Source organism: Hemicordylus capensis, chromosome 13, assembly GCF_027244095.1.
Source record: "Hemicordylus capensis ecotype Gifberg chromosome 13, rHemCap1.1.pri, whole genome shotgun sequence".
Lineage (NCBI taxonomy): Eukaryota > Metazoa > Chordata > Lepidosauria > Squamata > Cordylidae > Hemicordylus > Hemicordylus capensis.
This window is the reverse complement of record NC_069669.1, coordinates 7395920-7420396: the sequence shown is the minus strand read 5'-3', so window position 1 is coordinate 7420396 and position 24477 is coordinate 7395920. Positions and strand designations below refer to the sequence as shown.

The 24477-nt window shown below is 48.4% G+C and overlaps 1 protein-coding gene across 8 annotated transcripts in view; it reads left to right on the top strand.

Annotated features, from left to right (window-relative positions):
- The window catches only part of CRAMP1 (cramped chromatin regulator homolog 1), a 54174-nt gene that overhangs the window by 24458 nt on the left and 5239 nt on the right, over nucleotides 1–24477 (top strand). For 6 of the 8 annotated variants that reach the window (XM_053276764.1, XM_053276762.1, XM_053276759.1 and 3 more), the window contains exons 9-20: nucleotides 1212–1293; nucleotides 2166–3413; nucleotides 7109–7286; nucleotides 9587–9768; nucleotides 11536–11610; nucleotides 12623–12704; nucleotides 13500–13604; nucleotides 14434–14612; nucleotides 15872–15952; nucleotides 19981–20218; nucleotides 22163–22327; nucleotides 23837–23982. In XM_053276764.1, the coding sequence (XP_053132739.1) occupies nucleotides 1212–1293; nucleotides 2166–3413; nucleotides 7109–7286; nucleotides 9587–9768; nucleotides 11536–11610; nucleotides 12623–12704; nucleotides 13500–13604; nucleotides 14434–14612; nucleotides 15872–15952; nucleotides 19981–20218; nucleotides 22163–22327; nucleotides 23837–23982 (2761 nt within the window). The remainder of the gene's footprint in view (nucleotides 1–1211; nucleotides 1294–2165; nucleotides 3414–7108; nucleotides 7287–9586; nucleotides 9769–11535; nucleotides 11611–12622; nucleotides 12705–13499; nucleotides 13605–14433; nucleotides 14613–15871; nucleotides 15953–19980; nucleotides 20219–22162; nucleotides 22328–23836; nucleotides 23983–24477) is intronic. The other 2 variants (XM_053276760.1, XM_053276765.1) reach the window with 2 other exon arrangements.

Genomic DNA, 24477 nt, shown 5'->3' with positions numbered 1-24477 from the left:
ACAGTTTAAAGGTAGAATGTGCCATCAAGTCGATTTCGACTCCTGGTGCCCAGAGAGCCCCGTGGTTGTCTTTGGTGGAGTTTACCACGGCCTCCTTCTGCGCAGTCTGAGGTGATGCCTCTCTGCATCTTCCTATATCAGTGCTGCCCGATACAGTACCAGCGGGGGTTCAAACTGGCAACCTTCTGCTTGTTAAAAATGAAATGTTTCCCTAATCTAAAAAATGACACAAGGGACCAACAAGCAGCCATTGGAGAGACCCTGTGCTAAATAGAAGACAGTGGCATGCTCTCGCTCGCTCTCTGCTAAATATAAGACACACCACTTGGAATGGTGCCTCTTTTCCCGGTCAGCAGGAATCAGCTCTGCCTATGGTAAGCCTGTGTGGCATAGAATCCACTATAGGCCAAGGTAAGCCTGTGTGGCATGTGTGCTGGCCTCTGGGTTAGCTTGCACGGTGTCTGAGTTCATATGACTGTCTAAAGGTTCAACCAGTCAGATGTTTGAAGCTTGGGTCCCCAGATTGTTGGATTACCGCTCCCAGCATCCTTATCCATGATGGCCTCTAGTCATTGTGGCTGGGGATGCTAGGAGTTGTAGTCAAACAACATCTAGAAGTACAAGGCTGAAAACCCCTGGTCTAAACCATGGTTTGGAATAATTGCCTCGGGCTCCTTCCTCTTCTTAGTGTGAGAGAAAAAGTAAAAGCTTCTGCTTTGGCTTTCGAATAAATCACAGTTTATGAACTCAGAACTGTGGCTTAGTCAAACTCTGCCTTCAACTAAGCTGATTTAATTAAAGCAGAGTTAGAATAAACCATAGTTCCCTAGTTTGTTAGTAACGGGAAACTGGTTTATTCTAAAGTGAGTTGGTTGCTTTCAGTTTCCTCTTTCCTTGCACAGGGGAGTGGGAAGCATGTGAGCCTGAGGCTTGCCACAGTTCATTCACAGTAATCTAAACCAGGGATTCTCAGCGTTGGGTCCCCAGATGTTATTGGACTTCAGCTCCCACAATCCCCAGCCCCAGCGGCCTTTGGTTAGGGATTATGGGAGCTGAAGTCCAATAACACCTGGGGACCCAACGTTGAGAATCCCTGATCTAAACCATAGTTCAGGTGACCCTCTGAACCGGGGCTCTGCCGTCTATTCCACACTCTCAGTGGAACATCACTTGCTGACTCCTCCCGTCTTCTTTCTTGCATGCCTTGCCAGGATGATTGTGGAGCTGCATCGCAAGGTCTCCAGCCTCATTGAGTTCTTAAAACAGAAGTGGGCTCTCCATGAAGTGCGCATTGTATCCTTTTTGTTGTTGTTGAGAAGCTCTGCCTCCAAGGTGCCCAGAGCAGCGTACATCTTTTTATTTTTATTTATTTATTTCCCTCTAAGGCATAATCGTGGCTAATCCTGTGTGTGGCAGCTCGCATGAGAGTTCGGAGAGCTGCCAGATAGCCATGGGATGGGTAGCGGAAAGAAAATGGTGGTGGCACCCAGCTGGCTGGCAGGCAAAAAACCGGCATTGAATGATGCCAGCCAGCCAAAGAAAACGGCGGCGGTGGCAGGCGGGGAAACAAGAAGATGGCAGGTAGTGGGGTGGGCGGGGAAACAGACTGTCAGCGGGTGGGGAAGGAAAAAGACGGAGGGCAGGGGTGGGTGGGGAAGAAGACTGGTTGTGGAAGAATGCGGTGCGGGTGGGCAGGCAAAAAAGCAGCGGAGAAAGCAGCAGCAAACTAGGGGTGCAGATGCTCTGCACCAGATCAGCTAGTAGCTATGGTTATCCTCACAACAACCCCGTGAGGTAGGTTAGACTGAGAAATAAGTGACTGGCCCAGATTCACCCAGTGAGTTTCATATCTGAGTGAAGATATGAAACTCACTTGAAGTTTCATATCTTCACTCATATCTTCACTTGAGTGAAGATATGAAACTTGGGTCTCTCTGGTCCTAGTCCAACACTCTACTCACTACACCACGTTGCCTGGCTTGTGTTCTGGGAGTGATTCTTCTTGTAACTGGCATCCCAGTCCTGGAAGCCATTCCAGTGTTCTTGAGAAGATCTCGCTTTCCCCACCCGCTTCTAGAGCCAGTAGCCTGGTGACCAAGATGCCACTTGAATGCCACACATTGCCTGCTGTAATGTTGCTGGATCCCTTAACGTCCTGCATTTAGCGTAAAACACTTGCAGAACGGCAGCTACAAGACTCCAGAGATTCTGAAGCAAGTGGCAGCTATTCAGAAGAGAAGGTGATGCTCCATCTCTTCCCCGGAGAGAACTGTACGCTCACTCCACTCCCTGGGGTCGCCAGAGTCGTACACTCGAAAGCTTTCTGCACCGTGCATTGGCAGGAATCCGGCAGGTGCAAGCAGAGCACGAAGGACTCTCACTTGCTGCCTCCTGCCCAAATTCTCGGCATCCAGAGCGGTCAGGGCACCGCCAGAGGGCAGGTGAAATACCCGCGGGGGACCGAGGGCAAGGGTGGGGCCAGGTCGGAGAGTACTACAGATGTCAGTAGAAACACTCAGTCCACGTTGGATGCAGCAGCCAACACTGAGGATTGCGCTCTGGAGAGTGGACTCGCAGAAGGAGCGTCCTCCTCCAGTCTCAGCGTTGCAAACTGTCTTGACAAACTACCTTCTGGGCTTCAGGACCCGGGTGGGAGTCTTGAGAAGCCGGTTGCCCCAGCCCCCTCCGCCGAGGGTAGGGAGACCTCGGCCGCCGCGCTGGCAACCGGCTTACCTTCCAGCGGCGCAAACTGTGACTGCGGCAGCCTCCCCCCTGACCTGGAGGAACTCTCTTTGCTTGACCCCTTCCCTCGGTACATGAAGTCCTGCCAGGATCTCATTGTCCCGGAGAAGTGTCTTTGCACAGACAGGCTGAATGGGAAAGACATGGCTTTGCCGCGGAACTCCACGGAGGCTGGCAACGTCGGTCCAGCGCCGCTGGCGAGAGGCGGGGTGGCAGTGCCCGGCGGTGGTCCCTCCAGGTCAGAAACTCAGGCCCTCCACTGCTGTGGACCACAGGCAGAAACCTGCACCAAGGAGCTGTCGGACGCAGTAATGGAGGACTCTCAGGAGAAGCCCAACACCTCACTGCCGCCGCCGCCACCTCAGGGACAATCAGTCGCAAAGTCTCTCAAGGACGACCCGAGCCGCCTCGTGCAACAGGTCCGAGAAGAGGGATGGAGCCTGCGGACCTCCGAGAGCCTTACCTTGGCTGAAGTCTACCTCATGATGGGCAAGCCGAACAAACTGCAGCTTGAGTATGATTGGCTGGCTGTCCTGGGGCCGGAAACCCAGGATGCTGGGGAGCAGGCGCCTGACCCGAAATCTGCTCCTCCGTCCTCAGCCGCCTTTCACAAGCAGAAACTCCTCAACTGCCTCTTGAAGCTCATCTCCACGGAAGTTAACCCCAAGCCAGTAAGTATCGCGTGGACCATGGAGAACAGGTGTAATTGAGTGGCAAAGAGCCTGATGGGGAAGTTCCTGGTTTGAATCTTGCCTCTGACTCACTAAGTGGCCTTAGGCAAGTCACTCCCTCCCAACCTGGAACACAGGAAACGTCCTTACATGGAGTCGAACCATTGGTCCACCTAGTTCAGTTTTGTCTATACCAGGGGTTCTCGGGAACATAGGAAGCTGCCATATACTGAGTCAGACCCTTGGTCCATCTAGCTCAGTCTTGCCTACACCAGGGATTCTCAACATTGGGTCCCCAGATGTTATTGGTCAAGGATTATGGGAGTTGAAGTCCAATAACATCTGGGGGGGCCAACATTGAGAATCCCTGGTCTACACAGACTGTCAGTGGCTTCTCCAAGGCTGCAGGCAGGAGTCTCTCTCAGCCCTATCTTGGAGATGCTGCCAGGGAGGGAACTGGGAACCTTCTGCACCCAAGCATGCAGATGCTCTTCTAAGCACAGCCCCATCCCCGAAGGGGAATATCTTACAGTGCTTGCCCATGTAGTCTCCCATTCAGATGCAAACCAGGGTGGACCCTATTTAGCAAAGGGGACCATTCCTGCTTGCTACCACAAGCCCCGCTCTTGCGTCCCCAGATGTCATTGGACTGCAACTTCCATCATTCCCAGTGGTTGGGGATGATGGGAGTTGCAGTCCAACAAGTTTCAGGCAGCAATCTCTCCCAGCCTTTCTTGGAGCTGCCAGGGACTGAAGCTCCTGCATGCTAAGCAGATGCTCTACCACTGAGCTACAGCCCTATCCTTCTCTTACGGTGCTCGCATGTAGTCACCCATCCAGGTGCAAACCAATATGACCCCTGCTTAGCAAAGGGCCCAACTCATGCTCACTACTGCAAGACCAGCTTTTCACCTTGGCAGTGTGGGCATAATAACCGGATTGCCTTACTGGGAGATTGTTAGGACTTCAAGGTAATAGGTGAAGTGGTTGAACACTGGGCAGCGCTATGCGAATGGTAGCTGTGATTATTTGCTGACATCTAGACTCGTTTTCTCAGCAGTACTCTAAAGGACGGCTACGTTTCAGTAGCACTTCCTTTGATAAACGTACTTAGGATGTCTGCCACTCAGTGTTCTCTCTAAAAAAATTTCCCATCTGTATGTGGAATGAGTTTTCTTCTGGGCAGCAGCAGTATCAAGGTAGTGTGTGCACGTGCATATTCAAGAGTGGGACCTTCCTGATTCTATCTGAGCGGGATCCAAAATCAACTGAATGGATATCAAAAAAAGTGTGAGCACGTGCACTCCTTAGAGGGAACACTGCTGCCACTATCTATATATAATTCTCCTAAGTGTACCCGTCACTAATCCCATGTGTGGCAGCTCTTGCGAGAGTTCGTGAGCGAGCTGCCGATTAGGGCAGAAAGAAACTGCTGGCCCGGAGAACAACTGAGCAGCCGGGGAGAAGTGGTGGCCCAGCTGGCCAGCAGCCAAGAAAGGAGAAGCCGAGGGCTGGCTGCCAAGGGAGCACGAAATGGGGCTGAGGAGGGGAGCACAAAATGAAGATGGTAAGAGAACTAGGGGTGCAGATGCTCTGTGCCAGGTCAGTTAGCTCTTATTATTGTACTGAGAGCTACAATACAGTCGTGTATATGAATATAACAAATCTGTGGGGTGTTTTTTTTGGGGGGGGAGTAAATGTAGCAGCGTGTTGCTTCCCATTTTGGGGCCTGGTGAATAATTCTCTCCCACTGCATGTCATGTTTGGCCTTAGTGCTATATTAGAGGTAAAATTGAGGAGAAAGAATGATGAGAGCAAGTTAGAAAAAATTATTCATGCTCTAAAAATACAAAAAGAACAGTCATCTGATGGACAGCAAGCTTCATGGGCAAAAATAGCTTTTTGTGCCATAAAGCCATAAATGTGGGGCAACCATAAATGAACGATCCATAAGTGCAGGGGTTCTCGTTGGGTCCTCAAAAGTTACTGAACATCAGCTCCCAGCCACAACGGCCTTCAATCATTGTGGCTGGGGGTGATGGGAGTTGTAGTCCAACAAGGCCGCTGTGTCTGGGGAGGATAGGAGTCACAGTTAAAGAACATCTGGGGACCCAGTTTGAGAACACTCACATTTTATGGGTCTTAATGTCACAGGATGTGATGGCCACAAGAGTATAATGGTTTACAAGTAGGGCTGCAAGTTTTAATCAGTGTAACCCAGTCTTGCAGATAAGCATCCAAGAATGGATTAGTCCAGCGGTGCCCACACAGGCGAACATGAAATATGCTCAGACTCCTGAGCATGTGGGTGCTGTCAAGTCGATTTCAACTCGTGGCGCCCACAGAGCCCTGTGGTTGTTTTTGGTAGGATACCGGAGGGGTTGACCAAAGGTATGAGATGATACCTTTCAGCATCTTCCTCTATCGCTGCTGCCCAGTATAGTACCAGCGTGGATTGTATGTGCTGACTTCTTTTCCTTCATAATAATTGGAATGTGCACATCTAGAATAGGAAGTTGTCAGGAATTAACATTTCTTAGAATCTTCTAATTCTGTCTACAGTTTTCAGGTGAAAATTAGTTTGGAAAGCCATGACCATATTTGAAAATTAGTTCTTTGCATTTTTCTACTATATTACTATCTGCTGGTCAGTGTAGACCAAGCCTGCTCAACTTAGGACCCCAAGCTGGTTTTGGACTACAACTCCCATCATCCCCAGCCACAGTGGCCAAAAGCCAGGGATTATGAGAGCTGTAGGCCAGTATCTGCAGGAGGGCCAGAGTTGAGCAGTCCTGGTGTAGACAGAGCCAAGCTAGATGGACCCAAGATCTGACTTGGCATAAAGCAGCTTCCTATGTAAGCCTTGAAAATAGGTTGCTGTCCCCTTTTTTCAGCAAAGAGAATGAGGCTGGAAATGGCTTGTTCGTGATTAGGGATGTGCACAGGATGCTATTTGCGTTCTGTTCCGAGCCCGGCACAGAAACCAAATGACCCGGATCGTTCTGTCGCAACAAATGGTCGTCTCGATGGAATGACCCTGTTCTGAGAGCCATTTTGGACTCCAAAATGGCATTCTTCTGGCTTCTGCACACAGCAGCCATTTGGAGTCCAAAATGGTACTTGGAATGTTCCAAGCGTTGCGGGTTGGAATTATGTCATTCTGTTCCGAGCTCAGACTATGGGAAACATACTATGGGAAGATACTATTCCCAGACTATGGGAAACATACCAGCGCGGATTCAATCTGGCAACCTCATGCTTGCTAGGCAAGTCATTTCCCGCGACAACTCTCATAATTCCTAACCACAGTGGCCAATAGTTGAGCCAGGGTACCTGTCTGATCACATTGGCCTATATGAACCTGTCGGGGCCCTCTGTTCAGCATCTCAGACCCTGCTTACCCCCCTGCCACTAACAGGTGTGGTTGGCTGGGATGAGAGACAGGGCCTCTTTCAGTTGTGGCCCCTCAACTTGGGAACACCCTCCCAGAAAAGCTGCTTCATGCTCCCTCCCTCGGTGTTTTGACGTAAGTTTTGGGTGGTATAAAAAGATGTAAAATAAAAATTGGCAGTAAGGTCTTGATAATCTGAAGTTTGCACTAGTGCATTTCCCCTCTCCATGTCTAGAACTGGCATGGGCTGTTGTTCTTGTGCATGTAACTCAGATTCAGCTCTTTTTCTCCCTCTCCTTTTCAGACCCCTGAAATGAACTCCGTTGCCACATCCCCTATAAAACCCACCCAAGAGGAGCACACTCTGACCCCTCCTGGGAAGGTGATTGCCATCAGCACCAGGAGCCCAGGCTGTGCACGCAATCACCAGCCTGCCCTCCGCAACAAGACGTTTTCCCCCAGTGCCACTTCCAGCTCCTCAGGTGAGTCTCTGCCGTCAAGGGAAGACGGAAACCAAGCAGCAGGAGTCCTCAGTGCCCTGAGTATCCTGACCAGGTTTATTTTTTATTTTTACACTTATATCCCGCTCTTCCTCTGAGGAGCTCAGTACATGCTTATTTTTATCCTCACAACAACCCTGTGAGGTAGGCTGGCTGAGAGATAACATGACTGGCCCAGAGTCACCCAGTGAGTTTCATGTTTGAATGGGGATTCAAACTCAGGTCTTCCAGGTCCTAGTCCAAAACTCTAACCACTTCGCTATGCTGGTTCTCTATTTTAGGCTGTGTTTACTGGTTAAATACAATACTGGCTGTGCTTACTTCATACCCTTGCAAAATTAGACTTGCATGTATTGAATGGGGTGATGAGAGGTGATTACCCTGCTGAGTATACTCAGTGAGTTGGCACTAAACCATCATTAATTGGTTTTCTGTCATCCCTCGCCAACCACCAGGGTTCAATTCCAGGAAAACCTCGTGGCTGGCGAATTTGCAATAGATGAGCCATTGAAATCAATGGAAAAACAGGGTTAGGGGAATCAGTCGTGAAAAGACCCCAAAATACAGTTAACATTGCGGGGGGGGGGGGGAAATCACCAGGAGTGAATAAGAGGAGTGAAGGGGACCACTGAAAATGACCCTGACCCCCAAAAACTACAAAAAAAAACAACACCCCAAATTGGGAGGAAAATCTCACCAAACCACAGATACTCAGGTTGCAGTTGGCGAGACCGGTCACAATTTCCCGGTTGTGGATACTCAAATTCACGATTGGGAAACCCATGATTGGCGAGGGATGACTGTATCTCGGAATTAAATACTCTTTTTCAGAGATTTCTCATTGTTAGCCGCCCTGGTACTGATCATTTCCCAGTAACTCTTACACTGAAATATATTGACAAACTATTTTTAGATTTCACCCATTTATTTATCATTAAACTTCTGTACCTCCTCTCATTAAAACAATCCCAAGGCGGTTCCAGCCATGGAGGAGGAGTTGTGCCTGAAGCGTGTTAAGCTGTCTTCTGAACAGCAAGACCTGTTTGCCAGGGTTTTATCCTCCGAGCCAGCCTGTAGTATTCGTACATACTGACTGCTTGTGAAAGGATATTGCATGAGCTACTTGCGCTAGCGTCACTCTACTGCCTGGCACAACAGTTGCACAACCAGAGACACACACCTCGTCTGTCTTAAAGGGAACTCTTGCGCAGGAACACCTTTCTGAAAATCCCCATGTTTTAGTGCAAATAGGCGATCTTTTTGCATTAGTGCAGCTTAGTTCATTATTGATTGACTGATTAAATGCCGTCAAGTTGGTGTTGACTCTTAGCGACCACACAGAATCTCTCCAGAATGATCTGTCGTTATGCAAGCCCTTTATTAAATGAGGATATCAGCCACTTAGGCCCACAAATTTTGGCCGTAGGTACCATCTCAGGACAAATGCTCATAGTGATATTTGGCAATGTCCCCACCCCCCGGGAGAGGGAAGAGAGGTGAGACCATTGTTTCACTGACAGCTTTCTGAGGGTTCTCACCCCTTCTTTATCCCTACCCCCCAACGATTAGGGTAAAATTGCAGTCATTTTTGCACCGAGGGAAGAGTTAGAATAAGAGTGAGCCAATTGTACTCCCTTCAAGGAGTAGTCTTTGAAGGACATTCCCGACCATTTTCAGGCCAGATTTCCTCGGACAACATCTACGCAGATTTATAGTGGGTTTTGTGTCTTTTAAAACTTTTTTAAAAGCGTATAAAACACAGTTGCAAAAGTGGCTACTGCAGGACCCATGCTCAGGACCATAAAAGTGTGAGAACACACTGGAAGCTTGAAAGTCTTACAATGGAATGGATATAGACCTTGTCAAAAATTGTATTTGTGCCCCCAGATGGTACCATCCACCCCAGCTGACTCATTTACTAACTTTCAGCCCCAATCTGTAAGGCCCCACTATCAAGGGGTTTAGGTTTGTACACTTAAAGAAAAACCTCTCCAAATTCTGCAACTAGGAATCCCATATTCTCCTTGGAGAAGGGTAACTTCATCTGTCAGTCTCTAGCTTGGCTGAATTTCTAGTTTCACAACTGGTGTGTGGGTGTGTGGCAGCCTGCACACACCTTAGAGGGAACACTGGTACACAGCTCCCAAATTTGGCAAGGATGTTTGTCCTACCCTGTTAATGATGGTGTAAATCAGCCTTCTCTCTCTCTCTCTTTGAAAAGAGAATGAAGAGATGTGAGAAATCCCCCTTGTAGAACTTGTATTTTCGTGACCCTCCTCCAGGTTTGCGAAATCCCCCTCGACCCCTCTTGGTGGCTGGCCCTTCAAGTTCCGGAAGTGCTGATGCGGACGGCGGCCTCTTTGCAGTGCCCACGACTCTCCCACCCAACAGCCGGCATGGAAAGCTGTTCTTGCAAAGCAAAGAAGCGGAGCTCTCCTTCCGACAGCGCTTGGACACGATCAGTGTGAGTCCCTCTCTCTATGTAGCTGGCTTCAGTTGGCTTCAAGAAGAAACTGAATTACATTCATTACTAGATCTCCTTTGTCATAATATAAACAACAAAAGGCTACCCTTAACCCATTCCTCTTTTGCTCCTTAAAACACCATATCAGTAGGCTTAGAAATGGTTATACGTTTCCTTTAATGGCAGCCAGAATTTGGTATGTTTCAGGAGTGGGGGAGAAGCAGATCTTTCAGCGCAGGTAGAGCCCAGGACATGGCATATATCTGTGATCTTCACTGTTTTTCAAGCAGGAGCCACTTTGGCAGGGCGGAAAAAACCTTGATTGGGAGAGCCATTTCTCATCATCCTGTCCTCTGCACAGTACTGTGCTTTTCTCAGTGGTGGGAGGGCCCTTTAAGAGAGCCTGAGCCCTCTCTAGGAAGAAAGCACAAGTTTCTAACTTCCCAGCATTTTTTGCATGCCTTCCAATGGCTCAAGAAGGTTCCGTTTCCCTTAAAGGGGCCCCAGTGGTGCAGCACTGCACTGTGGGAACAGTCTCCTCTATATGGTGCCAGAGTGACGGTGCAGATGACTCAGTTTTGACCAAAGGTTCACACACATCCAATAAACAGTTAGTCCTGGAGCCACTCTTGGGTTTGCTGGGGACTGCCACTGGGCCCCAGGCCTTCCAGTGAAGAACACTGGCATATAGGATGAAATTAACCAATAGTTAGGGACTGAATGCAGGTAGACCAATAATCTTGTCTGAAAACTGAGTTTGTTATGGTTTGGAATAACAAATAAGATAATATTCAGCCACGTGCACTATTCAGAGCAATATGACAAGGCTGGTAGACTGGTGAATGTGTTTTATTGTTTGTTATAAATACGTTGCATTAACGCTGTGTAAGGTATTCTGCTGGATGTCAAATGGTGAAGTGTGCAAAGTGACCAAGAGGCTGATAAATAATAAATCCAGTTTCCCCCAAATTAGTAGATGAAGTAAGATTTTTGTTCCAGGTTGCACCGGCATTTTGTAGTGCTCCACTTCTTGAAATTATTAATGCTCTTAAGCTGTTTTGCAGGGAGTTGAAAGTCCTGAAGCTAGGCTGATTGGTGCTTAGCAAAGAGTTGAATGTAGAGGACCCTGTAGGGACATAACCCACTCTGTAGTATTTTATGAACATAGGAAGCTGCCATAGTCAGACCATTGGTCCGTCTAGCTCAGTATTGTCTACACCAGGGATTCTCAACATTGGGTCCTCAGATGTTTTTTGACTTCAACTCCCATAATCCCCAACCAAAGGCCACTGGGACTGGTGATTATGGGAGCTGAAGTCCAAAAACATCTGAGGACCCAACGTTGAGAATCCCTGGTCTACAAAGACTGGCAGCGGCTTCTCCAAGGTTGCAGGCAGGAGTCTCTCTCTCAGCCCTATCTTGGAGATGCTGCCAGGGAACTTGGAACCTTCTCCCTGCAGGTGCTCTTCCCAAAGGGGCCCCATCCCCTAAGGGGAATATCTTACAGAGCTCTCACATGCATTCTCCCATTCATATGCAACCAAGCTGGACACTGCTTAGCAAAGGGGACAAGTCATGCTTGCTACCACAAGACCAGCTCTCCCATTTCTCCCCGCAATTTTGTTTCTTCACTGTTTCTAGGACAAAAAAAAGGCATATTAATGCAAGCCATCCGTGTGTTGCATTATAAATATAATTAAAAATTGTAAATAAAATAAGTAAATAGATGTTGTGTCTCACAAGTTACCTTTTGGTTGTTCTCCTCAGATGCAGTCTGATTTCTTCTTGCCAAAGCCACGGAAACTGCATAACAGACACCTGCGGAAACCATTGGTAGTCCAGGTTAGAGAAAATTACTATCTGCAATGTATCGTCTGCATGTCAAATTACTTAGGTTCAATATGATGGAAGCTGCTTTATACCGATAGCATTGGTCCATTTAGCTCAGTATTGCCTCCACTGACTGGCAGCAGCGTCTCTGAAGTTCCAGACAGGAGTCCTTCCCAGCCCTACCTGAAGATGCAGCCGGGGTTTGAACCTGGGACCTTCTGTATGCCAAGCCGATGCTCTGCCTCTGAGCTACGGACCCATCTTCCAGGTTGAATTGATGGTTCAACTCCTTTCCTATTCCTTCCTCCCACCCCCACCCAGATAGGCAGATCTGATTGGTTTCGACTGTGGCAGCTCACACTCACTTTCTGTTGGTAGAAGCACTACCAGGGATGCTCAGCTGGTGTTGGCTGTGACAGCAGTTCTTAAGAACAATTGCAGTAGACCACTAGAATGGAATCCATGCAGACATGGGAAGTGACCAGAAACCACCCAAAGATGTACCTCTTTCTAACTTCTGATCAGTCATTCTTGAGTATCAGAGCTCCACATCTGGCAAAACTTCTCAGATTCTCTGCTGCTATTTGAATCTGTCATCATAGAGGCATACCCCTTTGGTTGTTGCCTGACTTCTTCCATGCACAATTTCAAAAAAATAAAAAAATTGTGATGTAAATGTGATGTTGGTAAAGGTACAGTGTGCTGACAAGTCGATTTCGACTCCTGGTGCCCACCGAGCCCTGTTGTTGTACCCCAGTGGTTTTCTTTGGTAGAATACAGGAAGGATTTACCATTGCCTCCTCCCACGCAGTATGAGATGATGCCTTTCAGCATCTTCCTATATCGCTGCTGCCCAATATAGTACCAGCGGGGATTCAAACCGGCAACCTTCTGCTTGTTAGTCAAGCATTTCCCTGCTGCGCCACTTAAGGTGACGTGATGTCGGTAGCAGCCCTAAAAGATCATAATGTAGTAGATAGGAAACCTCTCTTTGATGCTAAAGTTTATTGCCTTGCCTTTGCAGAGAACGCTGCTTCCTAGGCCTTCTGGAAATCCCTCCCAGCATGTCTGCTCCTTCTCGATCTTATCAAACTCTTCTGTAACAGGTAAACCTTCCTTCTGTGGGTACTCTGTATAGGGTGTTCATCTGTCCTGAGCCAGGAAATAGCAAAGGATCAGTGTGGTGGCGATCCCTACTCATGGTTTATCCATACTTTACCCATTTCCCTCGAAAACGGGTGAGTTTTTAATGTTGGTAGAAGAGAAGACTTCTGGCACACAAGAAGACTTGGAGACACTGGCTCACCTGTTTTGCCTTCCTGGCACTAAATATTGCAGCACAATAAGGAAAATTTGGTTCCTACCTTGAAGTTTACAAAATGAGGGCAACATGGTCACCATTGTGCTGCCTTGCACTTGAAGAGTCCTAAAAACAGCCCTGCTGGACCAGGCCCAAGGCCTATGTAGTCCAATGTCCCGCTTCGGACAGCGGCCCGCCAGATGCCTCCAAGAAGCCTACAGGCTAGCTGTGAGGGCATGCCCTCTCTCCTACTGTTACTCCCCTGAACTGGTATTCAGAGGCATCCTGCCTCTGAGGCTGGAAGTGGCCTATAGCCCTCAGACTAGTGGCCATTGATAGACCTGTTCTCCATGAATTTGTCTAAACCCCTTTTTAAGCTATCCAAGCTAGTGGCTATTACCACATCCTGTGACAGAGAATTCCATAGGTTAATTATACACAGTCACTATTGTCGGGCTAGATTTTTTTTCTGCTGTTGGCTGTAGTGCGGAATTTTCTCTTACTCTAGGCTGTCGATTGCTCTTGTTTTATTATTATAAGCTATGGCCAAAAGGAAGAAGAAGCATTTCCATGTTAACCAACTTCTGATGTTCATTTTTAGGAAGAGGGTCTTTCCGGCCAATCCAGTCTTCACTTACGAAGGCTGCTGTTTCCCGTCCCATCATTCCCAAGGATCTTCCAGCTCAAGCCACTAACCATCTGTCTAGTAGGTTTCTCATCGGAAAAAGAAGCTCTGGAGAGAGCATGTTGTTAGTGGGATTTTATGCTGGCTCTGAAGTGGCTAGAGAGAGCATTATCAGGTCTTGTCACGCTCCCTTTTGGGGGTTCTCCTCTGATCAGGAAGTGCAAAGTATATCTTTGTCTAAGCCATTTTGGGCAAGGACCCAAATGCTCTATCTAGTAGATGCAAGTGTGAGATGAGGGTTCCGGTTCAAGGATGGGCATAAGCACAACCACCCTCTTGTCATCTCCCTTGCCACTGCCAATGAATAAAGTGTCTCCCCAAGGAAGGAAGAACAAGGCTTAGCCTCTCCAGACCAGTATTGATAAAGGCCAGGCGTTCAGCTAACCCTGCAGCTACCATATGATTACTAGGGGAGTGAAATACCAAACCAGTCTCTAATTAATCTGCCTTTAAGAATTTGATATATGCCTAAATTTATGAATCCCTGTCTAAATGGAATACAAATGAGGTATTCCTCTAAACAGAAAGCCGTGAATATTTTTGGAACAGAATATAAGGGATTAGGAAGATCTTTTTGTATTTTTGGAGGAAGATGCTGAATAGCTGATAAGACATGTCAATGTTGTTCTCAGTTGCTGAGGTCAGGGACACCTCATGGGTTATTCCTCTTAGGAGCTCCAAGGCAGGACAGAATTTGATTTGTTAAAGTCAAAAGACATGCCCACCTAAGACCGAGGGGAATAACCCCGTTTTGGAGGAAGTTGCTGAATAGCTGATAAGACATGTCAATGTTGATTACTTGGCTTTCTGAACCAGTGAAAGACTAAAACTCTTCCTCCTTTGTTCAAAGGTGCTATCGATTTGGCAGCCAAAAGTGCCGGCATTATCCCTGGCAGTCCTTTGCCTGTTCTGGATACTGAAGGCTTGTCAGGTGTTTCCCCACTTTCGCCAGATGCCGTGACAACAGTGGTCACAGGGCAGGACTCCACAGTGGCACATCAGAACGGAGGCTCCATTGCTACAGTAGCGGTGAGTTTTCGCTTCCATTAAGCCCTTAAAAGGTGTGTTAATGCTCCTTGCAGGCTATAACCAGATTATCATGAAACGCTGTGAGATTCTAACTCACCCAGGTCCCTAACTTGCACTGCACAAATTCTTGCCCCTCTTTACCTGTTGCACTGTCTGTTTCTAGCAGGTCTCTTGCTCTCTTGATCCCCCTTTCCCAGATCTTTGCCTAAATATCTAACTACTATGCTGAGGACAAAGCAGCCCCTCATTTCCTTCTACCATCACTTTGTTCTGCCTTCTAGCCTGTAGTTGCCTTCATAGTTGCCTTGTCTCCTGGTCCCTTTCTGTCCACAACCCATTGCCCCTTTTATCCCTAGGCCCTGTCTGAGGCTGTAACTGGTTCCTCCTCTTCCTTTCCATGCGACTTGCTTTGCTTTTTCCTCCCACACTCAGATACTCCTTTTCTAATTCTAGGGTCCCCATTCAAGCTCCTCGACAAAATTTCCCCATGCAAGTTGGCCACTCGCTGTTTTCCAACTCTAGGGGTGTCGTCAAAAAACACAGTGAGCATTCATCCCCCAAGACATTACCGACCACCCCAGCTGGCTCAGTTAGAAACTGGTAGGAAATGTACTCTGGCTAAACTAGTTCTTCGCTTATTGGCTTTTGTGCTGAGCAGTCTCTAAAATAAATCTCGGAGACTATATTTGACTCCTTGAATAGTCACTGTGGGCACAATGAATCCATAGACTCAGAAGAGCAACTTGGAGCTCTTCTAAAAATAGAGAAAAGGATGTTTTTCCTCCCTCCTCCTGTAGGAGAGAAGGGCTTTTGTAGTAGAACATGAGACTTGGGCAGGTTTGTTTGCCCTGGTCTCAGTCCATGTAGGACTTTAAAGATCGAAACTGGCTGGCATTGAGCCCAGAAAGAAACCAGTAAACTTCGAAGCCGTCGCAAGATTGACTTATTGTCCAACCTACTGGTCCAACAAAATCCCGGTGGCTGCTGCCAACTGAAGATTCTGGATCATTTCCACTGTTCATTACTATTTAAAGCACATTAAAGTAGTCCCAGTTATTAGAGCATGGGCAACTGAGGCCAGGTATGTTAAAATGCAAATACAAGAGAAGGCTGAATTGTATGGCTTGGGTTCAGGATTGGGCTTTGTTTGGTACATTTGGCCACCATCCTGGCATGGACCAGTTTCAGCCCTTTCTTAGTGCAAATGGGTACTCTCTGTCTGAGCATGTGACTTGAGCATTCTTGGTTGCATTTTCCAGGGTTCAAGCAGTGAATGTCGGGTTCCGTTCCTTGGTCTACCATCACGGCCTGAGCAGGAGGCGATCCCTGGGGGCTTCCAGGTAGAGTATGAGCTCATGAAGCAAGTGTTGCTTCTAGTGGTAGTCATCTTCACAACTTGCAGTGGATTCACACAAACACAATGTTCTGTGCTTGAAGATTCAGTCCTCGGCGGGACTGAATTCAGTCATCTCACATGGGTTATCCTCCCCGCATGCTCCAGAGGGCAGGACAAATCAATCGAGGAAAACCTTTACGAGGTGGGAGCAGATAGCCCCTCCCAGTTTAGTTTGTCCTGCCAGCTCCAGAGGAGGTCATATCTAGCCAGCTTCTAGTTTTTTCTCCTTCTCTCACTGGCTCTCAAAATTTTTGCCCCTCTATTTCCAGCCTCTTCTTTTTCAGTTCTTTCCTCTTCGTTTCACCTAAAAACTGTTTCTTCTTTTAAAGTCCTTTTTTACTCCTTCTCCTTCCCTATCCTCCTCTACCTTCCTCCTTCCCCATGGAGCCCAAGAGGACCGGGTTTCTTCCTGTTCTTAAGGGCAAGAGAGCTATGCAAGGGCACGGTAGGAAGTTCCAGCATGCCACCAGTGTGCATGCTGCGGCTTCAGTGGTCAGTGACGGAGTCCAGAGGGGAGTAGAGCACATCCAGTCCTTTGGAGGCCTCTGCAGGTGACTTTTCCATCTCGGTCACCTGCGGCAACTAGGATTTTTGCCACCCTTCCCAAGAGGGAGGAAAGCCCCAACATCGTCCTTTTAGAGGATGACTCTACCACCACCTCCTCCTCCAGCCAAAGGACCCTCCCCAGGGACATCGAACCCCTTGCGGGCCCAAGCCTCCTGACTCACTGCCCCTGTGTGTGGGAGGTCACCTTTCTCACTTCTTTCACGCTTGGGAGGCCTCCATTTCAGACCACTGGGTCATAGACACTATCCTGCACGGTTGCAAGATAAACAGCCCGCCCAAGGGACCAGTTCCTGCCCACCCCTCGATCCAGGTTGCCACAGAAACATAAGGCCCTGCTGGCGGCAGTTCAACATGTACTCAACTTCTCGGCAATAGAAGGAGTTCTGGCAGAGCAGGAACGGCGGGGCGCCCAAAAAAGACAGTACCTTACAGGCCATCCTGGATCTCAAATACTTAAACAATCTTGTAAGATGCAGAAAGTTTGGTATGGAAACCATGCGCTCCATCTCCACGGGGGCTACTTACGCATCGCCTTGTGTCATGGGGACTACTTGGCATACGTGGACCTCACGGAGGCCTGCATCCATGTCCGCATTCATCATGATCATCGCCGCTTACTTCAGCCTGCATTACTAGTACGCAGCCCTCCGCTTTGGTCTCTCCTTAGCTCCCTGGATTTTCACAAAGACTCTGGCACTGCTGATTGCTCACATGCTCCTACAAAAGATCCTCGATGATCTCCTCATCCAGTCTTCTTCCCTGGCCTCAGCCAAAAGAGATCTCAGCAGTGCACTATCAAATCTATCCACTCACGGCTTCCTCATGAACGTGACCAAGAGCACCCTCCAACTGGATAAATCACCTGGGGTCATCATAGACACCATCACCAACTGGATGCCATGTCATCTCACTGGCCACATGAGCTCCTGTTTGCATTCCCACTGGTTCTGCTCCTCAGTTGCCTACTTTGTCGCATCTTTCTTCTCTAGGCAGAGAGCATCCTGGATTTACCAGACCACATGGAGGGTATTTCTTTGCTGGTGCTGCCAGCACATGTTTTCCCCAGAAACATGTGGAATTTCCCAACTTTTTCTTCAGGATGGGCTTGACAGAGGTCTCAAGGCTAAGCAAACACCATCAAACGCCATGCTTCTCAACTTCCTGGCTCCATCCAAAAGGAGGAGTATTCAATCTCATCCTTACCTTTGTAGATTTCTCAGAGGGGGCACGTCATCTTCGCCTCCATTGTTTCCCATCCTGGGACCTCTATGAGGTGCTCTGAGTCCTTCATGCACCTCCCTTCGAGCCCATGAAGCCCATCCCCTTGCGCATACTCTCCTTCAAGCTCATCTTCCTTGTTGCCATTACTTCCGCACAGAGGATTTCTGAGCTCAGGACGCTCTCTTCCAATCCCAGATTCTACATCCCCCGCCCCCAGGGCTCTGTGCGCCTGATCCCAGATCCTTTTATTCTCCCAAAAGTTGGTTCAGTTTTTCATGGATCTCAAGATGTGGTCCTCCCTTCCCTGTCCCAAACAATCCGCGGCCAAGGAAAAGTGGTGGCATACGCTCGATGTTCGCCGCTGCTTGAACATGTACCTGTCCAGGACAGCCTCTTTCAGGTTCCATTTACCATGGGCCAGTAAGTATCCTCTGCAACCCAGGCCTGGTGGATTAAGGCCTGCATCGCCTTGGCATAAAAGGTCCCACATCTGCCTACGCTTTTGAGGGTCACTGCCCACTCTGCAACCATTTCAGTGGCTTTCTCCACAAATGCTCCCCTTGGTTAAATGGTGGTCCTCTCCATCCAGGTTCTCTAGGTGCTACAAGCTGGACCTTTTCAAATCAGCCCAGGCCGCCTTCGGCAGACGTGTCCTTCAAGAAGTCCTTCTGCACCAGTAGCCTGGGATGCTCTTGCCCGAGGTCTCTTAGCTGTGGCACGTCCCATGTGAGAGGTCCTCACCCAGCAGCCGAGAAAGGAGCATTGGTCACTCACCGTGAAGACTTCTTCTGGCTGCTGTTGCTGAGGACATTTTGACCCACCCTGGGGCGTCCAAGGCTACTGGTAAGCATTTTTCCCCAAAGATCTTTCCCTGCTGTTACTCTGTCACATTTACGTGGCACATCTTTTCTTTTACTGTTACTTTCTTTCTAGAAGTTTGGCTCACCCAAACAGAACTATGGGGCTATTCTCTTCTGCCTCTTGAAGGGTTTTTTTGATTGATTTGTCCTGCCCTCTGGAGCACGGGGAAAAGATAACCCACATGTGACCAATGCTTCTTTTTGTGTGGGACCAAAATTCAAGCTTCTTCAGGCCTGTTTTCAAGAACATTGAACTGTGATTCTGGAAGCAGCTGTAGCCGTGTGGTATATGAATAAATACATGCAAACAGATCTGTGCATGTGTGGATAGGGCTTTAGTCTGTGATATTTCTGTGCAAAACTTGAAAGGAGAACAAGCTAAAGTGTAGTGACCAGTTACAGCAGAAGGAACTGGCAATAGCACAATCTTCCTAGCTATGTGGTACTGATTTAGCATCTCTAGTGAAGGGACGTTTGGAACGTGAAAAAGTGAGATGGTAGGAGGATATTCAGCTACAGACATGGGAGGAGATGGTCTTGCGGTAGCAAGCATGAATTGTCCCCTTTGCTAAGAAGGGTCTGCCCTGGTTTGCATTTGAGATTATTCCCCTTAGGGGATGGGGCCACTCTGGGAAGAGCACTTGCATGGAGAAGGTCCCAAGTTCCCTCCCTAGCAGCATCTCCAAGATAAGGCTGAGAGAAACTCCTGCCTGTAACCTTGGAGAAACTGCTGCCAGTCTGTGTTAAGCAATACTGAGCTAGATGGACCAAGGGTCTGACTCTGTATAAGGCAGCTTCTTACGTTTCTGAGTATTCCTTTCCATTGTTTAAAAAACATTATAGGAAAGGTAAGGGTAGGGAAAGGAAAGTGAGAAAGGGGCAAGCTAAGCCATGGGTGAAGAAACAGAATAGCTCCATCTGAGCCCATGTGATGTAGATATATGTTTGAAATAAACTTAGTTGAAGAGATCAGGCAAATCCAGGAAAATATATACAAACCTCTAAACTTTAGAGTGCCCATGTTGCATAGTAAGAGAGCTTAGCTAGCAGGGCTCACTGTGGTCCCCCAACCGAGTATTGGGGCAGATCAGGGGAGCAGTTGTGTGTGTCTCTGTGTGGCTCTGTTTGCCATCTATAGAACTGGAGTCATGGAGGCAATATGTTTTGGGTAGGACTGAAGAGAGCACCACAGGTGGGCAAAGAGATGTAGGTAGAGTTGCCAGTTCTTGGCCTGACAGGGACTTCTGTGCTTTTAACAGTAGAATGCCAGTACAGCAATTCCAGAAAATGTATACAAATAATTTGCATATTCTGCTTGCTACAGCAGGGAGCACTAGTCCTTTCTCTACCAGAACTGCCCAAAACTTCGCTCCAGAATGGTCTCTCTACTCCTCCGCTTCCCTCGTCTGAGGCTTCTGGCACCCGTCTGTCTCCTCCCAATGTCTCGGCTCTGCTGGATATCTCGCTTCCTGGACCCCCGGAGGATGTCCTCTCTCAAGGAGAACATGCTACTCAGATCAGTGACTCTATCATTGAAATTGCCATCAGCTCTGGTCAATATGGTGAGAGACTCAACCAAGCTTTCCTGAACAAGCATTTCTTCACCTTTCTAACGCTTCCTGCAAATGGAGACGAAGCTTTCCACACGCAGGGCGTTTCTAAAGTTGGCGTATTTCTGAACAAGTTATTTCCCACGTGTATTCCAAGGTGATACAGTGACGTGGAGGCCTGTATCATATACCTCTCTGAACGCTTGGATCTGCTCGAGGGGAGGAAACCATGTGTCTGTGCGCACAATGACACAGTTTGCTCAATATCGTCTCCAATCAGTGTTCGATTCAAAGGACAGATTTTGGCAGCAGCATGGCAGGGAGAAACTCCAAGCCATAAAGCCCCCCAAGGGAGGTATGGGGGGACCATTACACAAAATTAGATGGGGCCATAGCTCTGTGATAGAGATCCTGCTTTGGATGCAGAAGGTCCCAAGTTCAATCCCTGGCAGCATCTGCAGGTAAGGCTGGGAAAGATCTGCCTGAAACCTTGGAGAAGCTTTTGCCAGTCATTGAGGCCTTTCTCACGATCGGCGAAAGGGCTCAAAAGGGGTGAGGGGAGCAAGCCTCAAAATGTCTACCTCCCCCGCAGACGATCCTCTCCCCCTGGCTGAGCGCGTGGATTGCTCATCCAAATGATTTCCAGCTCCTGTCGGTAGCAGGGCATTTCTGGGACCAGGAGGCCACCAGAACTTCTGTAATGCACCGTGTGAATGCGCAGTTCATTATGGGGTCAGGAGGCTTCTTTGTGTGTAGGAGCTGCGCGACACTGACACAAGATCAATTAGCCCAGTTTCTGGGCACCCCTAAGTAGGTTTGTTGCCGCCAGGATCTGCACACTCCAGCAAAACCAGGCTGGGCTTCCTTAGCCTGGTTTTGCCTGAGCGTGTGAATAGCCTCAGGGTAGACCATACTGAGCTGAATGGACCAATGGTCCAACTCAGTAAAAGGCAGCTTCCTGTGTTCCTAAAAATGCTGTATTTATCTGAACGCAAGGCTAGATTTTTGACGTTCGAAATCAAGGGGGTTGTCTTAAATTCAGAGTCCTCTTCCTTTTGAGTAAATACATGGTGGTTTTTTGTTTGTTTTTGTTTTTTAAATACAGCAATTTCCTGTATTTAACCTCTATTTTTAAGGCGACTGTCTACAATTTAAAATTGCTTTCTCTTTGGGCAAATATAGTAAAAGTGTTGCCTCACTGCTTGTCGGCAGCATCTGTCATCGTTGCAAGCAGGCCAAACGCACAGCCACGGCTGTTGCACTGATAGGGCGGCTGGGGTTGGCACTTGGAACTCTGCCTCCTGTGTGGGCCGTATCAAACCCTTCACGGAATCAAGTTAAGTCTGCCATCATTTCTTCCTGAGCAGGTGCCCACGCCTACTTACGGATTCCAAAAGCACACGGAGCCCTGGCATTTCTCATATTTAGGGATCCACAAATGTCGACTTATCTCAGCCATTATTTCTGGTCCCCACCAATCCCCCCGATCCTTTTCTGGCAGACGGCAGAGGGCTTAGGAGAGAAGCAGGTCTTCTGTCCGTTGCACTGGGGCAGGGCGAAGGTAAAACACAAGGGGAGCCCTCTCCTCCTGCTCAGAAAGGATCCCTGCTGTTCCTTACCTTCTCAGAAATGGCAGTGGAAATGAGACCTCTGGGGAGGGGAGTGTGGTGACAGGTGTCCTGTTTGCCAGAGGGCTGATGGCACTCATCGCTGGCGAGTGGATTTGTAGATGTCTGGCAGTGTTCCCTGTAACAGGGATCCCCAGATGTTTTGGACAACAACCATAGACTACAACTCCCATAATCCATTGTTCTGGACTACAACTCCATTTGGCCCTTGCAGCTGGGGATTGTGGGAGTTGTCGTCTAAAGCAGCAGCTGGGGATCCCTGTCCCAGGGCAGAGTGATGTCTGGCCATCTTGGCTCAGTCACTGGTTCATACCATTTCCTTTTGCAGGTGAAACTGTCCCTCTGTCCCCAGCCAAGCTGAATGGCAGCGACAACTCCAAGAGTCTTCCATCCCCCTCCTGCAGCCCTCAGCAAAACTGGATTGCCTCTCCCAGCCACGACCCGCAGTGGTACCCCAATGACTCCACAGACTCCTCCCTCAGCAGCCTGTTCTGTGAGTGGCAGCAAGCGAGGGATTGATGGTGGGCGGACGGGGGCTGACTCATGGCTGGGCTCCCCCTGCCTTGGCTCAGAAGCTTCTCCTCTCCCCTTGGGCAGGGCTGGGCAATTGCCAGAGCCCGCCCTGGGGCTGAGAGCTGGAGGGCCCAGCTGAAGGGGGATGCTTTGATTTAAATAGAATGGACCCTGGTTACATTTCTGTGCACTTGGGGGGGGGGGGATGTTGCCGTGACCAAGTGCTCAGCTGGAGGATTAACAGGGCCCGTGCTTCAGTAGCGCTGTGATATTGAAATAGAAAAAGTATAAAAACCTCTATGAAGACGGTAATATTGCCGTCTTTATATGGGTTTTAGAACTTTTATATTTCATATCTGTACTCTTTGTATTTTAATTGTGCATTGTTTTAATTATATTGTAAACTGCTTTGAGATTTTAATGAAAGCGACATAAAAATTGAACAATAAATAGCTTGTCCTGGCATAGTTCTGCAGACTGCTCTGCAATTTTCTCTCTCTCCCTTCTCCCCACCCGCTGCCCAGTACCATTTCCTTTACTTAGGACTTTTAAAAGTAAAGTAAACTTGTGTCGTCAAGTTGGTGTTGACTCCTGGTGCCCACAGAGCCATGTGGTTGTCTTGGGTAGAATACAGGAGGGGTTTCCCATTGCCATCTCCCATGCAGTGTGAGATGATGCCTTTCAGCATCTCCCTATATCACTGCTGCCCGATAGAGGTGTTTCCCATGCTCTGGGAAATGTACCAACGGGGATTCGAACCGGCAACTTCTTACTCCCTAGGCGAGTTACTTCCCTGCTGTGCCATTAGGTGGCTTAGTAGGACTTTTTAGTCCTTTAAATAATGAAAGTAGATTTGCCTCTAGATCAGGGCTGCACACAACTTTGACCTCCCATCCCAGCTGCTGTTGGACTACAGCTCCCATCATCCCCAGCTGGAACAGCTGGAAGGCCAATCTTGTGCAATCTTGCTCTAGATGCAGCCTTTAAATGGGTGGAGAGACCTGGCCTTTGTGAACTCTCCTTGCCTAGAATCCCGAATTATGCACCTAGAAATTGCAGAATGCTGAAAGTGGAGCACACTGGTACTCCTTTGCTTGGCTTAATAATGGCAAGAAACTTGAAGGTTTTGTTTCCAGCGGAAGTTGAGATGCTTTGGATTTCAGATTCCACCTTAGATGAATTTACGAGTGGAATATCCCAAGGCAATTGCATTTCCTGGCACTGAGGAAGGAAACTGACTTTAGAACTTTGCCTGATTAACCCCAGTTGTTGTTGAGTACAACTGCCATCATCCTCGGCTGCAGTGGCCTTTGGCTGGGGATGATGGGAGTTGTAGTCCACACCTGGAAATCCCTGTTACAGGGAACACTGTATAAGACACCCCTTAATTATTTTCTTGGCAGGTGAAGAAATAGCGCCTTGTATCTTCTCTCTCTGCAAACCTAAGAATTCAAACGCTAACTTGCTTCCTTGATTGTTCATTTTACAGCGAGCTTCCTTTCCCCAGAGAAGGGCCGGAAAATGCTGCCAGCTTCCACCAGTACCGCAAGCAGCACCTCTCTACTGGTACCTAGTCTGCTGGACGAAAACTCGCGGGACTCCTTTGTGTCACGATCCCTTGCAGATGTTGCGGAGGTACGTCCTGGCTGAACTCATGTCATGCTCTACAATTTTCTGCTGGGGACTGAGGGGAATATTGTGATGTTTTAGTATAGACAGGTTGTTTGTCTGACAAGCAGTGACTACTCACTCAATCCAAGTATGCACTGAATGCATTTTAGCCTTTGCAGGATGAAACCCGCCAATCCTGCTGCAAAGGCAATGCTGTACTGCTACAGTATTTCTGTGCCGCTTCTCTGCGGTTGGGTGATGACCTCTTCTGTGGGTTATCCTTCCCACTTGCTCCAAAGGCAGGACTGTGCAAATTAGCTAGAAAAAAGGTTTTAAGAGCCTGGGAAGGAGAACCCAACCCAGCTCTTTCAGCCCTGTGTCCAGCTCCAGAGGCAGCCTTTTCCCCTTCTCCTTCGAAAGCATTTTATGATGGCTCCCTGTCCCCAAAAGAGGACAAGGAGCCATCTAAAAGGAAATATAAGGTAGACACCAGCAATCACCACCGGAGGGAAGCTGTGC